At 32.8% G+C, this 19,634-nt stretch overlaps 1 protein-coding gene across 1 annotated transcript in view; it reads left to right on the plus strand.

Moving 5' to 3' along the window:
* MYH15 (Myosin heavy chain) overlaps window positions 1–19,634 on the plus strand; it is a gene marked incomplete at its 3' end in the record, with an annotated part of 76,185 nt that overhangs the window by 42,708 nt on the left and 13,843 nt on the right. Inside the window, exons 27-33 of the mRNA XM_051217536.1 lie at window positions 1,067–1,248; window positions 3,872–4,384; window positions 6,569–6,721; window positions 8,073–8,264; window positions 8,719–8,994; window positions 11,161–11,204; window positions 17,405–17,717. Of these exons, the coding sequence (XP_051064949.1) occupies window positions 1,067–1,248; window positions 3,872–4,384; window positions 6,569–6,721; window positions 8,073–8,264; window positions 8,719–8,994; window positions 11,161–11,204; window positions 17,405–17,717 (1,673 nt within the window). The remainder of the gene's footprint in view (window positions 1–1,066; window positions 1,249–3,871; window positions 4,385–6,568; window positions 6,722–8,072; window positions 8,265–8,718; window positions 8,995–11,160; window positions 11,205–17,404; window positions 17,718–19,634) is intronic.

Genomic DNA, 19,634 nt, shown 5'->3' on the forward strand with positions numbered 1-19,634 from the left:
ATGTATTGGATAAATAATATTAATTAATGATTATTATTATCATTATTACTTAAGTATGAATGATTTTAACATCTCATTTAACAATATATAGAAAGCTCGAGATCATCAGTTACACTGATCTATAAATTTTGACTGCAAAGAGTACTGAACAGTAGACTAACCTAAACAGAATAAGAGAGAAAGAAGAAGAAGAAAGGCGAAGCTCTTTAGCTTCGCTTCTGGACGAAACGTTTTTCAGTAACAAAATTTGTATAAAATCAAGTGATTAGTATAAATAATTTGTCACTTAGTTACAAATGAATAAGATTTCAAGCATTCAGTTGACGGAGTCAACAAAAACTGTCTATTCATCATCAGGCTTTATGGTTCTTCACAAAATTATACAATTGTTCTGATGAAATATACTACTCAAAGATATCTTGAATAATTAGGCAGTGACCCCGTGTCTTTAGCATGTCATCTTATTATCAATTTTGTGCAAATAACCTATTCCATTGGAAGATTGCATTTTAAAACAAATCAGAGGTTATCGTAATAGCTTACTATCTATTAAACATTATGTAGGCAGTTTAAGACGCTATTTACAGTATTCACACTATTCTATAAATTTTGTCATGAATTTCACTCACCTATGATATTAGAATTTAATTGCATAATATCGCGACTTATTTAAGATCAATAATGTGAACCACTTGATGCCTCCTTAGTTGTTTAAATAATAAACGATCCTCATGAGACTCGAGGGTCTTGGGTTCGACCCCCGTTTGTGAGGAGGCATGGATCGTAACTGCTGAAGAATTCCACACGAGGACGAAATAGCTGTCGAGTATTTCTCGGTTTCCAGGAGTTTCCTAAATAATGTCAATTCGCTTTATGAACTGTGAAATTTAACAATCTTCATGATTTTACTGAATAAAATAACGTTTTCGTAGTGTTAACTTATTTTAGGGTACCAGCGTAATTACTGAGTTGTAAACTTAATGATTTTTAGTACAATCTAATTTCATTTATGTTATTAGTGAAATAATTATCGTTTGATTTAATTATTAATTTCTTTTATAATTAGATGAAATTCATGATTTAACTGAACAGTTGGGTGAAGGTGGACGTTCAGTACATGAAATTGATAAAAATAGACGACGACTTGAAATGGAAAAGGAGGAACTACAAGCTGCATTAGAAGAAGCTGAAAGTGCATTGGAACAAGAAGAAGCTAAGGTTCAACGTGCTCAACTTGAAATGAGTCAAGTAAGTAAGAGAGAATTATTGAGGATAGGCAGTAATAATTTTTTTCTGAGATAGTGGAGAAGATTTGTAGCTGCGGTGGATGATTCGAATGAACTTTTGTTAGCTGAGTAGTATGTTTTGGTCGTGGAGCTTTTGTTGTTCTTCTGAACGAAGTCATGAGCACAAACGTCATCTAGAAGTGACGTGTTCGAATTTCTCTATATATAACTCACAGCCTGTCCTGTCGACCTCGATCTTGACTGTATCTCTCATCACTTTGATTCTTGGTCCCATGTTTGTCTATGGTATTTCTGATTGGTTGATAGGTTGATTCGATTTCAATGTGTTTGTTGATTGACCTGAAAGCCAAACTTCTAAGAATCCTATGGTACTTTTAGTATTCTCTTTATCCAAGGTCTAAACATTTTCCCGGTCAAATGTGTGCTTACAGTTGTCCGCATGCATTGATATAAGCTAGGATATGTCACATAGTTTGACCGCTAATTTATGTTCATACAGACAAAATTTTAACACTATACTTTCACCCGAAGTTTGTTCTGATGATGTTGTTCAGAAGAACAATGAAAGCTCCACGATCAAACAATCCAGCTCAGAGAATAAAGCTCCACCTAAATAAGTTTTTAAACTTCCATGTCATCTTTCCTGTTATCATTCCAGAAAAAATTAATACATTTTATACTCACAGGTCATTCAGAACTTAAATTTATCAGACTGCGAAGGTCAGTGATAGCACGGATTACAATTGTATAGAGTGGAACATTAGTTCCATTAACATTACTGGTACGCATTACTAATGAGATTGATAACTACCTGAAACCTGCGTCTAAATAGGGTTTCTTACTGATTACATCCAGTGAATGCAAATATATGACATATTGGTCAATGGAGCCTCCAAGTGTTATGAAAAAATAGGATACTTTTCTTAAAATCATGAATCGATCAATGTTAAACCACCATTGAAAACGTAGAAGCAGTTTCGTCCTAGTATGGAACTTCTAAGTAGTACATATCCATGGTCTTGCACGTAGGAGTCTAATCCAGGACCTTCAATCGAACGGTGCTAATGACTAATTTCGATCGATTCATGACATTCCGCAACCATCATCGATTGTTTTCGGTGAGTGACTGCCTCACACCTGACACAAATACTTTTAAACTAATTACAGTTGGAATGTAATAGCTAATCGTTTCTTCAACTGAATCTCATTTTAGGATGAAAATTACATTCAACTGATATTGTCACATTAAATATTAACTAGAATATAAATGTTTAAAAAAGATTATTTTACTTCTTATTGTCATGAGATTACTATTGAAACTTTGGGCAAAACGTTTTTCATAGTCAACTTCATTCGGTGTATTTGATTTCGAGTCCCAATCTAAAAGTAAGGTCTAGTGCTATGAACGAGAGCACAGGTGGGGACAACCGATTATATTTTAACATAAAATTACAGAGTTATTTGGTGAAATGTAAAAACTGTACGTTCAATTCCTTAGTTTGCAAAATGTCTCAGAATTGACTATTCCTTCATTTCCATACCAATTACTCTCTGTCCTTGTTCTCTTCTGTTGTCAGACCATTGTTTTACATAATGAACATTCATAGTTCTGTCTAATTGTAAACATCAGATGTATCCATTAAACATAATACTGATTATTTATAACACTAAACAGTAGATTGAAGCGACTTAACATTGCTAACCTGATACCTATACGTTATGACTAAAGTCCATTCAATAAACTTTACTTGTAAATAATTACTTATACAATTACATCTAAATAGTCATTTCAATGATCCATCCTAATTATAATCACGTATAAATAGAACTGTCAATCTCATTTAAGTGTCATTTCGATTATGTAACAGCAAGTGGCATTACATCACAATAATTATTTTAACTAAACCGATCAAAAATATGCTACACTTTCTTTCTATGTTTAAAGGACAGAACGAAAATAATTGATAGTATTACAAGCAAGATGAATGGTGGCTAGTAGTGGAATCGAAGATACATGTTTCGTTTTAATTGGGATATACCTGTGTCCCAGAGTTGATGTTCACTCCGGGACTTGAGACACCATCCATATTTGCTTATAATACTCGTTACCTAAGGCAATTCTCTCAGGATATACATATGCAATAAGAGACAGATCAATAACAGTCCTAAACATCAATCTGAAAATTCAAACAACCGATACAAAAATGAATTAGTTGATGATATTGACCTTGACAAATCAAAGTAAAAGCACTACCTGTTGAGTTCATGCATGTTAGTAGACGTACTACAAAATATAAAACCAACGGATAATGCATGTAGCTGAATAGTCGATAATGTTATACTGGAGTAATTGAAAACATATTTCCCTGGAGATTGTTTGTAAATTATTTTTGAACACATTTTCTGCTATTCACCTTTTTAAGTTTACTGTTCATTAAATTATCCAATGGTTACATTTGGGAATAATTCCCAATTTTTTGTCAAGCACATCTTTTGAACTAATATCCCTGAATGATTTTGGTAAACAAGTTGTTTCTATTGATGAGATCCCCCCCCATTTTTTACTTTCTCTAATACCCAATATCATTTTTTTTAAAATATTTTGTTATTTGTCTATTAATAAGATTCGTCAAGAAATTGATCGACGATTAGCTGAAAAAGAAGAAGAATTTGAAGCTACACGTAAAAATCATCAACGAGCTATGGAATCACAACAAGCTAGTTTAGAAGCTGAAGCAAAGGGTAAAGCAGAAGCTATGCGTGTAAAAAAGAAACTTGAACAAGATATTAATGAATTAGAAGTTAGTTTAGATGGTGCAAATCGTGCTAGAGCTGAACAAGAGAAAAATGTGAAAAAGTTCCAACAACAAGTACGTGAATTACAATCACAATTAGAAGATGATCAACGTCAACGTGATGATTTACGTGAACAATTTCAAGCTGCTGAACGTCGTGCAACTGTATTAGCTGGCGAATTAGATGAATTACGTATAGCATTAGATCAAGCTGAACGTAGTCGTAAAATAGCTGAAGCTGAACGTGCTGAAGCATCAGATCGAGCGACAGAAATGTCTACACAAACTGCATCATTAGCTGCACAAAAACGTAAACTTGAAGCTGATTTAGCTGCTATGCAAGTAAGACTTAATGATTATGTTTATTTTTCTAAAATAAATAATTTAAGAATAACTAACATTAGTGAATAATGATGAATAGATTTTATTTACGTCTGGACTCTATTCAACTACTCTTGAGACCTAAAAGTATTAGTAACAATATATAGATTGCATTCATTATAGGATTCGTCATCTAAGTTAGAACATAAATAAAAACAAGGAAGCATTGAACAGCTAATTTGCCCTAGTATATGACTCCTCAGCGATGTACCACCAGTGAGTTTTCGTGATTAGTTGACTTCAGATATATCAGGAGTGAGACAGATGTCACTAAGAACATGCAGTAGTCGTTGTGCTTTATTGCGAATTGACTGAAGTTAGAATTATAACACTGAGGGATGATTAAAAGGATTATAATACTTAAGTTTTCAGCTTGAGATCTGAAGATTCAGGGTTCGACCACGGGTAGAATCATAGGTGATCACTCCTGATACGTTTCAAACTGGGACGAGAGAGATGTTCATTGATATCTAGTTTTTAATAATATCCCAAATGAGATCAATCTATGGCAGATAAAAATTGCAAAAATAAACCAGTTTTCACAAATCACTTTCAACAAAATACTTGATTCAACTGAATTATAAAAATGTCTTAATGGTTGAATACTTGTAGTGTATGCTACTTATGTTAATAGATATAAGTGGTATGTAGCATCAATCAAAAGTGAAATGCCTGCCAGCCAAAGATTGTGAAGAATTTAAATGAAGAAAAGAGAGAGGAAAATTAACAGCAATCAAAATAACAACAGAAAAGAGTGGTGTAGATTGCAAGAGGCAACTGATAAAAACTATGCAAATGATATTTATAATGTTAGGTCTTCATTGTTTACTAACACACTCTGTAATTTTGCATTAACCAGTAAAGTGGTCTTCCCCACCTGGATTCTTCGCTCACTTACATTCTTATATGTTAACTTATACGAAAATTCTGAGTTATCCTTTATTACTTAGTTACTTACGTCTGTTACTCTTTGTGTAGGAGCATAGGCCGCCCACAAACTCTCACCACCCAACCCTGTCCTGGGTAATCCTTTCCAGCTCTTTCCAGTTGTTATTCATCCTTTTCACATCTGATTTTATTTCCCGACGTAATGTGTTCTTTGGCTTTCCTCTTTTCCACATCCCTTCAAGATTCCAAGTTAGGGCTTGCCTCGGGATGCGGTTTGATGATTTGCGTAATGTTTTTCCTATCCATTTCCATCCTTTATACACCTCATCATTTTTTCCGATTTTGTTGTTGTTTCGATTATTCTTCGTTTTGCTTCTCTTTATTTCAATCTTCTACTAGTAAGCATTTTATTTCTAATTCTTGCTACATACTACTTATGTATGACTTAAGAGAAAACCATTAAGATGAGAAGTGGAGAGAAGAACGAATGAAATGATTTCCATATGAAGAATGAAATGCAAATAGAACATACTGAGTCAAAGAATGAACATTTTTCGTAGTGATAATTACCTCAAGATTTATTAGATGATAAGAAATTAGTGCAATCGACTCAAACTGACAAGTAATTTTAGGTCTTATAACACAACTTTTCTAACCATTGATTAAAGCGGTCGTTACACGTATTCCATTAAAGGAGGTCGACTTATATAATCACAATTTAGAGATCAACTGTCAATAGCTTCACAGATTTATATTATTTGCTTGATCTGTCTATCTCTAGCTCGGCTCTTACCCAAACTACTATTACATACCAGCTAGCTTGACATGTCAATAAGAGGGATGATGAAACAAAGGGTAACAGATATTATTTCCATCTTATTAAGATTAATAGCTTTACATGTATACACCTTAATTATTTTACTGAAATCATGAACTGTTCGATGTTAGACCACCATTAAAAACTGAAAAGCAATAGACAGCCATTTCGTTCTAGTATGGAACTCAGTAGTACGTACCCACGATCATGCACGTGAGACTGGAACCCTGAACCTTTGATCTTGCGCACAAATGCTTAATTTATAGATCAATGTGCTAGCATCTAACGGTGGTAATGTCTAACTGCAATCAATCCACAATATATTGTGCGATCATCTTCCATTTTACTCAGTGAGTAACTAAACCTCACCCAACCCGGATTACATTCCCCTCTTTAATTCTCTGATTTTTTTACTATTTTGTTGTTGCTTTTTTTATTAGGCTGATTTAGAAGAAGCTGCCAATGAAGCTAAACAAGCTGATGAACGAGCTAAAAAAGCTATGGCTGATAGCGCACGTGTATTTGAAGAAATTCGTCAAGAACAAGAACATACACAACATGTTGAAAAAGCTAGAAAACAACTTGAAATACAAGTAAAGAAATTATTTGATATATTTTGTTTGTTTTTAAAAATTTTATACTGAACTAAAGGCAGAATAGCTAATTAGCATAGTCTCATTATTAAAGAATAGGATTTTTGTGTTATAGCTGTGACTGCAGATTAGATGGCAGCAAATTATCGATCGGCCCAAAGACGCGTAAAACAAGTAAGAACGACCTAGAGTCCTGATTGGTCCTGCTTTCCGCCTAGCCCAGCCAGTTTAGTCCAGAACACAAGTCTCAGCCTCTGCGATATGCATCGTTATATTACAAACATTCTGAGTTTATATACCAATCAAACAGACCACAACGTACCAATATAATATGAAACAACGTTTGTATAAGAATTAGCCAGATGTGAATGTGAATGAGGGAGGTAGTAATCAATATACTGAGTATAACTCAAGAATGGTGAAACGTATAATAATAGTTTATGGGTCAAAATAAAGCTCATAGTAAGAGGAATATGAATATGAATAGTTTAGTTATTTAATAATTATACAATAGAAATATACGTTTAGTATTGGTCCATAAAAGGATCCCAAAGTTACCATTCATTATGTTTTCTGGGGTCCCAACTGTTGTGGATGCGGAGGAATAGACCAATAATTATGATGTTAAGTCCAATGGTGTCCTTGGACTTTAAATGGACATTTCCTATTGGTCGATATCTGTTCACTCGTTGAATATTGTACAAAATGTTGTTTTCTATTTTTATGGTACGATGTGGTATGCTTGGTTGGTATATAAACAAAGTATGTTTGAAATATGATGATTCATAACCCAGAGGCTGTGACTTGCGTTCTAGACTCAACTGGCTGGGCTAGACAGGGAAGCGAGACCAATCAGGGCACTAGGTCGTCCTTACGTGTTTACGTGTCACTGTTATTGTAATCGATCGATAAATAAACGCTGCTTATCAAAGACCTGCAGTCCCATACGTTACAACACCAACATTATGCATTCTGTACCAGATTATTTTTGTTTGTGAAAGTTTTATAGGATTTCCTGAACTTTGTCCCATTAGTGGAATTGAAGACCTGTGTTTCATCCAGTTTTTTTGTTTGTTTTGAAAACTTACCATCTGGAAATACCTGTATCCTAGTGTTGACATTCACATTTGGACTCGAACTCAGTAATCTTTGTTTCAAACACTAACACATTATTCATTGAATTACTGAGTTCAGACAAACACTAACGTTTTCAAAGGATATGATGTTTATTTCATAGACATTTATACTGTTTCATTTGTGATCTAAATTAATATTTCAATGTAACAGTAATAACAATTCCAGATTTATTATCATTTCAATTATTTAACCGATTCTTTCTTCATTAATTAAGGTAAAAGAACTAATGGCTCGTTTAGAAGACAGTGAATCAGGTGCTATGAAAAATGGTCGTAAGGCAATGGGTAAATTAGAACAACGTGTACGTGAATTAGAAACAGAATTGGAAGCAGAACAACGTAGACATGGTGAAACTCAAAAGAATTTAAGAAAAGTTGATCGACGAATGAAAGAAATTAGTTTACAAGTAAGTTAGTTATTCATTGAGAAAAGAAAAACCTTTCCAGTAAAACAAAAAAAACACTACACATTTATCTCCTTTATGAAGATGAAGTAATTTATGATGTCAATAAAATGAGAATGAAGATAATCTTCATTGAAGAATGACTTGAATTAAATCAAGATATCATTGTGAAGCACTGGATACTGACTGAATTATTTGTTATTAAAGTTCTTTCAACGAGACTTATTAGTTCTGGCTTCGATTCCCAATAATGGGATCGTGAATTTACACACAAGTGAGAATTGGTACACTACGACGAAATAGTTATTTTAATATTTTCAAGTTCTCAATGATTGTCTAACTAAAGTCAATTCATGGTGTAAATGATAGAAACTAAAGGAATCAATTAGTTGGAAAGATTGTTTCAAATTGAAGATTAAACATAATGTATATAATTATGCTTTTTGTATGTTTCTAGGCTGAAGAAGACAAAAAGAGTCATGATCGTATGCAAGAATTAGTTGAGAAACTTCAAGGTAAAATTAAAACATACAAACGACAAGTTGAAGAAGCTGAAGAGATTGCTGCTATCAATTTAGCTAAATATCGTAAAATACAACATGAAATTGAAGATGCTGAAGAACGTGCTGATCAAGCAGAACAAGCATTACAAAAACTTCGAGCAAAAAATAGATCATCAGTATCAACAGCACGTGGTGTAAGCGCTGCACCAGCTGGTGGACCTGGACATGCAGTAAGTATTCATTTTTAAACTATTCTCTACAATCATTGTCTGATGAGTTATTCATCCTAGGTAAGGTCAACGGTTTCATTTACTTCGAAAAATCTTATCAGCTATGGATTTAGAAAGTTGAGTTGCCTATGCAGCATAGGCAACATCTTTCTGCCAGCGAAGAAATGCTTATACTGCACAGCATTTCGTTCTTCTATACTTTATGATTGACATATTTGGCCTTTAAAAATATAGGATATTCATTTATAGGTTAAAAATATTTGACCATAGAAGCTTTCTTCGATGGACGATGTTGTTTAGTTCAGGAGTATGTTGAAAGAAATCTGGGGATGGCCAAATGAAAACATTTCATCAGTTCACGAAGTCAATGACTATTAGTTTAAACCATTTAGGTTTAGGCTATTTAGTTGAAACCAACACAATAACCGTGATCGGTAGTTGTAAACGTTACATAAAACATCTTATTATAGTATTAGCAATTTCTAAAAAATTGAGATATGATTGTGTGTAGCTGAAGTTTCAGTTAAACTGTTTTGACGTAGAAATAAACATTTAAGTATATTTAAATTCACTTGGTATTGTATGTTTGAATCTTCTTATTGATGTTTAGGACCGCAACTGATCGGTCTGTTACTGGCATTTGTGCATACTGTGTTTATTGCTTCGATATAGCTTAAATTCACAAGCATCATATGCAAGATGAATAGTGGCTAGCAGTGGAATTCAGGATGCGCGTTTCGTCAATTACAGTCCTAAATATCAATAGGAAGATTCAAACAAACAATGCTATGTGAATTTAAAGCTCACCCCACTGCACAAACAAGTGGCTGTCAAGACTCAGTATCTCAGTGGATAACGCGATAGCGTTTAAAGCGAACGGTACTGAGTTCGAGTCCCAGAGTGAACATCAAGTCTGAGATGCAGGTACATCCAGCTGACCAGTCCCAAGTAGGACTAAACGCTCATGCTGGATTCCACTGCTAGCCACTATCCATATAATTTAAGTATATAGATTTAATAGAAAAAAGCATATGTAGAAGTTGTTCAAGTTTGATGTTTTTCAGTTAGTTACCATTATTCACTATAGAATGAAATCAACCAAAGAACTTACTGTTAAAAGGTAGGAAAGGAAAACATAGTTGTTTCATCCTATTTCAGGATCATTCAGCGATAATAATCATCACCACTTTGTACTTGCTATTTATGGTTATTCAAAAGAGAATTCTTTGAATTCGTTAAACGATCTATGGTCTATTGAATACTACCGTTCTTGAGCTTAAACAGATATCATTGTTAATACTGGTCGATTGTCTATCTATACCTCGAATCAGCTAAATGTTTACAGTAATTTACATAATTAGATACAGATTCAGTGTTTAATTGTTATTGAACCATATTATACCCGGACACTGAAGTATCTTTGTTGAATTCTGTGTTTGTAGAATCCAAAGTGAGCACTTCCAATGAGTTATTGGGCGAGACTATAAATATATGGACGAACCAGTCGGGTATAAGTTAACAGGTTTCGGATTTTGGCGCAAAATTCACTCATCCATTTGGCTAAATAGAGTTTTGGCATTATAGTTTATGTCAGTTCGTGATAAAAACCCTAAATCTAATTCCTAATCCTAACCATTAACTGTTAATCATAATTCTAATTCCTCACCCTGGTTTATAACCCTCATTTGATCCTAGTTATTAGATGGACACTCTCAAGGTCACTTCAGCGTCGCTCAAAGGTCGTTCATAAATTCTAGTATCATCAGTAATTCTCCATACAGACTTCTTAAATTCATTCACTCGATATCTTCCCATTATTGATTAGGACTGTAATTGATCAGTTTATTGTTGGTACATATGCATCCTATGCAGATCACCTCGATATTGCTTTAAGTTTCAAGTTTCATAAGCAAAGATGTATGATTGCTAGTAGTCGAATCGAAGACCCATGTTTCGTCCTATATGAGACTCGTTAACTGGGTGTACCTGCATCCCAGGGTTGATGCTCACTCCGGGACTCGAACCCAATACTGTTCACTTCAAACGCCGTCGTATTATCCACTTGGCTACTTAGTCCTTCTCTTCATATTTTCATTTATCTATTATGAATATTATTCCATGAATTTTTCTTTTATTATGTTTTTTTCTTTAAATATTTCTTAATAGAATCGTGCTCGTAAACCAACAGCCAGCTTAGCACCAGAAGAAGAGTAAATCACATAAATTAACAATTGAATTGCTATTGACCAGTAATGAACTGTATTCTAAGAAGAATAACATCATTGCAAATGCTTTCTATCAAACTGTTCATTATTATTTTACATTTTTGCAATACCCTCTAAACCCCAGTTCGTTTACTTTTTCAGCTTCATATTTAGTTTTAGATCAATTGTATTCAGTACATACTTATTTTTTGTGCATTTCACTCTTTCTATATATCTGTATTAGTATATATGTATGTATGTATGTGTGTGGGCTTATAGTGAACAACAACTAAAGAATACTAACATAACATTAATAATAATAATAATAATGTGTGTTAAGACTGTTTGAAAGGTGAATCAATTACATATATAGAATATAGTAATAGATACACATACACAATCATGTATACCTACCTTTCCCTTGGCTATACACCTATTGTCTTACCTACCTACCTACCTTCCTTCCTACACCTAAGTTCACCTATACACCTATTTTGTGTCACCTTCAACATTTGAGATCATTGTTGAAGGTTGTTTTGAACATTATTCAGCGGTAGTGTGTTTTTTTATTTTAAAAAAAAACACATCAGTTTCAGATGAGCTCCTTTACCCTTTGCAATAAAAACAACAACATCATTCAATTGTGTTTAGGCTCATCGAAAATTCACTTTTTGTTGGTTTTTCGTTGGTTTCGTACAAACATACATATACACACCAATTTTTGTTTGTAGTTTTGTGTTATTAATTGTTTGCTCATATATATATATAAATAAATAAGTAAGTAAATATATATATATATATATGTAAACAAGAGACATCAAATCGTCATTGGTTCCTATCATTTTGTCCTAGTCTATGGAAATAAACAACTATAATGCACAGAATCTACCAAGTTCCATACAAACAAACACACACACAAACATATATATATATATATATATATATATATATATATATATGAACATTTATCTATAAGCACTTACATTCATATTGAACATGATACTGAGTCTCGCTAAAAAGAAAAGAAAAGGAAACCAAGTCATCATATATACCATCTCTTTATTTGTCTATCTAGACCTTCTTATCAATAATTATGCACCATATGGGTTAAGTATCGATTTGAAAAATTAAAAAAAATATATCTATGATCTATAATTGCTAACTGGTCTTAATACATTTATTACAATAATTAGTGACATACATATAAAGGTACCGTTTTCTTTTACTTTTCCTTGTTTTGTCTTCTATTTCAAAACTCTTTGCATTTTTTTTAAAAAAAAAATCTCTGTACTTTTCTTTACATAATGAATAGTATAAAAATGATTGTATTGTAAGTGGGAGGATACTGTCTTGGTCTCTATTTCTTACACACACACACACACACACACACTATGTCTCTATGTATTCATTAAAAGTAATATTGTTTATTCACTGCAATGTTTCTCATCTTACCTATCATTATTATCATTATTCTTAATAATATTACGATTATTACTATTAATGATGATAATAATTTATTATTATTACCTAGTTTACAAGTCTACTTACATTGGAATACAAAAAAGTAATTTCATCTCCCTTGAGAATGCTAATCATTGAAATGAGTAATAAATTCACTTACTCTATATGTTTGTTGAATAGTCTTTGACTTTTTTGTTATTTGGTTATGTAAATACTAATGGGAATAATCGTTTACATAGTGCAATAATACTGAGACCCATTAGTAGATGATGATAATAATATGTGTGTTTGTTGAATTCCTTCAAGATTATTGTATCGTGTTTGACGCTAAGTAAAAAAAGGATCTGTAAATGTCTAGTTTCGAGATGAGGATCATTCATTCTTTAAACGACCGTATTTCCGAACCATAAACATGCACATCAGTGGGAAGATTCAAGTAAAACAATATCAAGTGAATTAAACTCCACCCCATTGCACAAGCAAGTGGCTATCAGCACTCAGTAGCTAAGTGGATAACGCGATGGCGTTTGAAGTGAACGGTACTGAGTTCGAGTTCCAGAGTGAACATCAAGTCTGAGATGCAGGTACATCCAGCTGATGAGCCCCAAACAGGACGAAACGCGCGTCAAACTGGATTTCACTGCTAGCCACTATCCATCTTTGCTTATAATGCTTGTAAATTAAGGCAATATCGAGGCATACGCACAGTATGCACATATGCCAATAAGAGACTGATCAATTTCAGTCCTAAAACATCAATGGGAAGATTCAAGTAAAATAATACCATGTGAATTAAATGTAGTTAATTTGATGTCTTTTTGGCAGATAATCAGACTAATAATTGTGCTCAGTAAACCTATTTTTCAACATCTTTCAGAAGGTAGAATCCTTTGACAACTGGCTGAATATTTAATTAAACTACTGAAACTATATAATGCTTTATCAAAAATGTATATGAAGGTTAATGGTGATTAACTTGACCTGAAACTGATGTAAAAGAGTTGATCACCGTTAGGAAACTTTAGAAAAAGTTTGTTTATTCGTAAGTGCTTGAATATTGTCATTGCTGATATTAAGGACTGAAATTTGACCAATCTCTTTTGGTAGATATGAATCGTCATCTAGTTGCCTCAATACATCCACCTAATTACAAGCTTAATAGTGAAAAGATAGTATGTGGTCAGCAGTGGAATCTAGGATACGTGTTTCGTTATATTTAGGACTTGTCAGCTGGATGTACATGGCACATTCCAATGTTGATCTTCACACCGAGACTTATACCCAGTACTTTTTCCTTCCAATAGACAACACGTTATCCACCGAGCTACTGATTCCATGCAGCCATTAGCCTATTCATATACAATATGATACAGGTACATCCAGCTGACGAATCTCAAATAGGAAGGAACCTACGAAATGGAGCTCACTGCTAGTCACTCTTGATCTCTACTTGAATATTAAAATAAATACGTTCACACAGTTTTACTAGGAGTTTGTTCCCTAAAGATAATGTTCCTAAAAATATCAAAATAAATTTAAAAGATACGAGAAACGAAACTAAGAGTTTGACAGTTATCATTATCTGGTTATTTAACAGGTTGCATCACATAACTTGATTCCTTTTTTAGATGAAATACTTCATCACCATATCAGATAGACGTATTCCATTGGAAGTACGACAAGTATGTTTCATGCAAGTCAACACTAATCAACAAAACATCCCTACATCATTGAAGATGATATTGCTTACCGAATAGGATTTCAATAATTAAGTGGTAACATCTTTTGCTAGGATACAAGAGAACACAAATTTAGACTTCATAAATGAGATCAGCTCTCTGATAAACTAAAACACTACTATCGAACATATTAGCAATGGAGTAGCATTTGATAGTCATATAAAATGGACAGCTGCTTTCTTGTTTGTTACAAGTTAGGGTATGTAGTGGACGAGAACTCAGTTTGAAACAACCAAATATATTTGAACACAAAATTACACAATGAGGACCATACAGTAAATTCTTCATTTGCAAAATGTCAGTCATTTGTCTCAGACTTGACTGTTCCTTCGTTTCCATATCAATCACTTTCTGTTCTCTTTCTTTCGATCTTCTTAACCTGCTACTGATATACATTTCACTTTCGATTGATGACATACACTACTTATATTGATCAATATCAGTAGCACACACCACAGTATAAATAATCACCTCCCACCTAAATCGAAATATAAGTTTACACAAATATTACACAAAATTTGTTTTGTCTTCAGTCTACTTAATTGAACATTATTTTATATGTATCTTCGTGAAATACAACCACAGGTCATGCTATTCATACTGTGGTGCGTGCTACTTATATTGATATAAGTCAGGAATGTAATGTCTGGCAGCAGAAGATGGGGAAGATCAAGAAAGGAAGAGCGGGAATCGGAAGCAATTGGTATGGAAATGCAAGAACAACGAAGTTCGAGACAATTATTGAACAGTTTGCAAATTAAGTATTATAGTATAGTTTTTCTATTTTACCAAGTAACTCTGTAAGTTAGTGCTAAATTTAATTCGGTTATCCTCATCTGTGTTCTCCTTCACTACAATACGACTCAGTATGACGTTGAATTTTGTAGAATAGCAGTCGTGTTTGTTGTCAGTCTGTGAATTCTTAAAAACTACACTGACCCATTTGTCTACATTATACTTAATCAGTTTTGATAGCTCTGAATCTAAAAGATAAAACAAAATTAAGTGATAGATTTCATTCAGTGAGCTACAGTTTCTGAGCATTCACAGATGCGGCAATTGAAAATATATGTGTGTGTATTGCAACAATTGGAAAAGCATGCTCTTACTAGATACTTACTTTTATTAAAATCATGAATCAATCCAAGCTAGATCATTGTTGAAAGCCTGGAAGCAGTGAACGGTCGTTTCGTTCCAGTATGGCACTCCTCAAAATACATTTATTGTTAAACTTGATACAAAATGAAAATGTCTATTTTTTACCTCATCGAAGGTAATTTTATAAATATCAGTCAGCTCTTGTACCTTAAAGCGCCGACAAATTGGTTTTAGTGACCAAGCATTTACTGATGGACATGAATTTCCTGAGCTTGATTCTAAGTGGAGTCATGAATATAGACTGCTAGTAAATACTATACAAAGAAGAAATAACTGTTCAATCTTCTTTGGTTTCCAATTCTATCTCAACGGATATCAACACGTAAAGAATACAGTTTACAAAATAATTAATTTCTTATCACTACTCAATAGATTTGATATCCAGTCATTCAGGAAACACCTATCTGATAAAAAATTAATGATATATCTATTACTAACTTACTTAATCCTTACTCCTAACCAATGGTTGGAGACTCTGGGTGATAAAACTCAGAATCCATCACAATGGCGTAGGTGTATACACTCTCTATCTTCCCTTAAACTATGAGATTAAAATTGCTTTATTTCTTTCTTCCTACGAACTAAATCTTTCTTCTTGCACTATATCCTTATATGCAATCTTTCTTTCATATATTACCACTATTGAATTAACTAGTTCTATGAATCCAGTGTTCATCTTGTTGTGCTGATGAGGTGTGGCAACTTGAATCAATGCATATATGTGCCTGGTCTTAAAATGTAGCTGACTGACTGACTCCTGTTATCTACATGGTGAAGCATAGGCTACACACCAGCATTATCCATCCAACTATATCTTGTACAATTCTTTTCAATTACTAATAATCCTTTCCATGTCGCCTTCCAATTTCAAACATAGTGTTTATTTTGTCATACCTCTTTTTCCTTTCCGTTCAGGATTCCATATTAGTGCTTGCATGATGATGATGATGATGATGATGATGATGATGATGATGATGATGATGATGATGATGATGATGATGATGATGATGATGATGATGATGATGATGATGATGATGATGATGATGATGATGATGATGATGATGATGATGATGATGATGATGATGATGATGATGATGATGATGATGATGATGATGATGATGATGATGATGATGATGATGATGATGATGATGATGATGATGATGATGATGATGATGATGATGATGATGATGATGATGATGATGATGATGATGATGATGATGATGATGATGATGATGATGATGATGATGATGATGATGATGATGATGATGATGATGATGATGATGATGATGATGATGATGATGATGATGATGATGATGATGATGATGATGATGATGATGATGATGATGATGATGATGATGATGATGATGATGATGATGATGATGATGATGATGATGATGATGATGATGATGATGATGATGATGATGATGATGATGATGATGATGATACATCTATACCCATACAATATTAATTTATCTTCATTTTTCTCGCGCAATAATTACTTTTTGTGTAATTAATCGTAATTGTAGACAAAATCAATCAATAACACACACACATGCACACATGCGCACACACAAAACAGGTTCAGCTAAATCGATAATGAATATAACTCCTATTGAATTAGATAAAACATTCAATAGGAAAAAATTACGTACTCACCAATCAATCGATCGATCAATATCTATACATAATAAACTGATTATTATTCATAATGTAAATAGGATTACACTATTCTTACAAAATCATAATCATTGTGTAATAATAATCATCATAATAATACTTAATAATCTGTATTAAATCCTATCGATAAAACTTGTTTTATTATAATTAGTTGATTATCATTGTAATTAGATCTAGACAAGTGAATATATCTAATCAAAATACAATGTCTACTAGAAGGAATCACCTTCTAGAAACTAATGTTACTAAGGAGACTAATAATAATCATAGTAACTATTTACAAAATGATGAAATCGAATTTGAAATGTTTCATTTAACAAATAATTTATTGATTATTTTATTAAGTGTATTATGTATTATAATAATATTATTATTACTTATTTATATTGTGTATCGTCGATTACGACATCATCATCATCATTCACAATATTTCAATAATCCATTCAAAATTCATAAGAATAAGAATAATAATGATGATGAATATGTTTGTTTTACAAAATCAAATCAAGTTCCATTTAATCGTTATACACAAATTCAAACACCAGAATTATCATTGAAATCATTTCATAAATCTAATGATCCATTCACTTATTATACAAATGATCACAATGATGATCACAATCATGATGGTGATGATGATGACGGTGATGATGATGATGTGAATGATGATTTCTATCGTGAATTTAATGAATCTAAACCAATTTATAATTATACAGAACATTATCAAACTAGTTATATTAAATCAAATGTAATACAATCTACACAACAATATATTGAAGTAAGTTAGTATTATTACATTAGAAATAATGATTGGGACTATAATGTATGGACGAATCAATAAGATATAAGATAACATATTTTGGAATTTAGAGCGAAACTCATTCATCTATTTCATTTAAGAGAGAGCTTTAGGATTTTTGTTAATGTCAGTTCATGATGAATACTCTTAGATCTAATTCTTAACCCTAACCATCCAATTGTAAATCATAATCCTTATTCGTCACGCAAGTTTATAACTCTCATTTAGCCTTAGTAAGTAGCTGAACATTCTCAAGGTCACTTTAATGTCACTTAAAGGTCGTCCATAAATTATAGTCTCTGCGAAATAATCAATTCTCATATATATCATATGATGGAAAGTATTATCTAAGAGAGAGAGAGAGAGAGAGAGGAAAGTATCAAGTTTTAATCATGCAGAAACTTGAAAAAACACGCGTTTCATCCAATTTGGGACTCATAAGCTAGACGTAACTGCATCTCAGAATTCATGTTCACTTTGGGACTCGAACTCAATACCGTTCGCTTCAAAAGCTATCGTGTTATCCACTTAGTCACTGATCCCTAATAGTTACATGCTTTTGCAATAGGGTGAAGTTTTAATTCACCTAGTATTATTTATAAAAGTCTTCTGATTGATGTTTAGGACTGAAATTTGTGGTTGAAAATACTGATTATACAATTTAAAATTGTATTTTTGTGATGAGACGAAATTATTCTGTTTAATATTAGAAAGAGGTTTTGTGGATACTATAACAATTTAATGATTAAGTTCATGAGCCACTCAAAGCTAGACCTCAAACCATTGGACGGCCATTTAGTCCTATTGTGGGAATCCTTGGTTCGAATCCCGTGGGGCGGGATCGTGAATACGCACTGCTGAAGAGTCCTATACTATGACGAAACGGCCGTCCAATGAAATAAATGAACTTGATAAAGGTCATCTTCATCATTAAGTTATATCAGTTAAAAAGCAGGTAAAAGCCGAGTAAAACTAGATATCTTTTATTCTATTCTATAACTACTCATTAGTGTTCACTCTATAACTGACACAGAATTCAGTCTAGAATCTTTAGATTATGTGATAAGAACGATGTGATCAAGTTACTGAGATGGAACCAGTAAAGAATTATACTTTAGTGATGATTCCTAAAATTAATCAAAACAACTGTCTAGTGCCATTTTGGTCATAATAGTTCTCCAGTAAATTTATCTTTACACTAAAAATTACTCACAAATTATGCAAAATCTTTGCAATATCAACTTCATTTACAACATTGTCTTATTATTATTATTGAGTTCCCTTTTTTATTTCTTGATGGATATTGACAATAAATATTGAGTGATCGCCAGTTCACATGTTAACAGTTCAGTCAATCAACATCTGAATAATATATTATTCTTTTTGATGGATAGTGCCAGCTACCAAGATGCCTCTGATTGGGCTCTTTTATAACTTGTACAGTAAAACGTCGTCAAAACTTTTCACGAACTCACCTGAATAGGTTATGCAATGAATTAACATAATGATCTGCTAAAACAAACAAGGAAACAAAAAACGTGTTGAAATATCTAGGTGGCAGGAATAGGTAGAGAAGATATTCAAGCAGGTCGCACATATTTC

The sequence above is a fragment of the Schistosoma haematobium genome, chromosome 5, assembly GCF_000699445.3.
Source record: "Schistosoma haematobium chromosome 5, whole genome shotgun sequence".
NCBI lineage: Eukaryota > Metazoa > Platyhelminthes > Trematoda > Strigeidida > Schistosomatidae > Schistosoma > Schistosoma haematobium.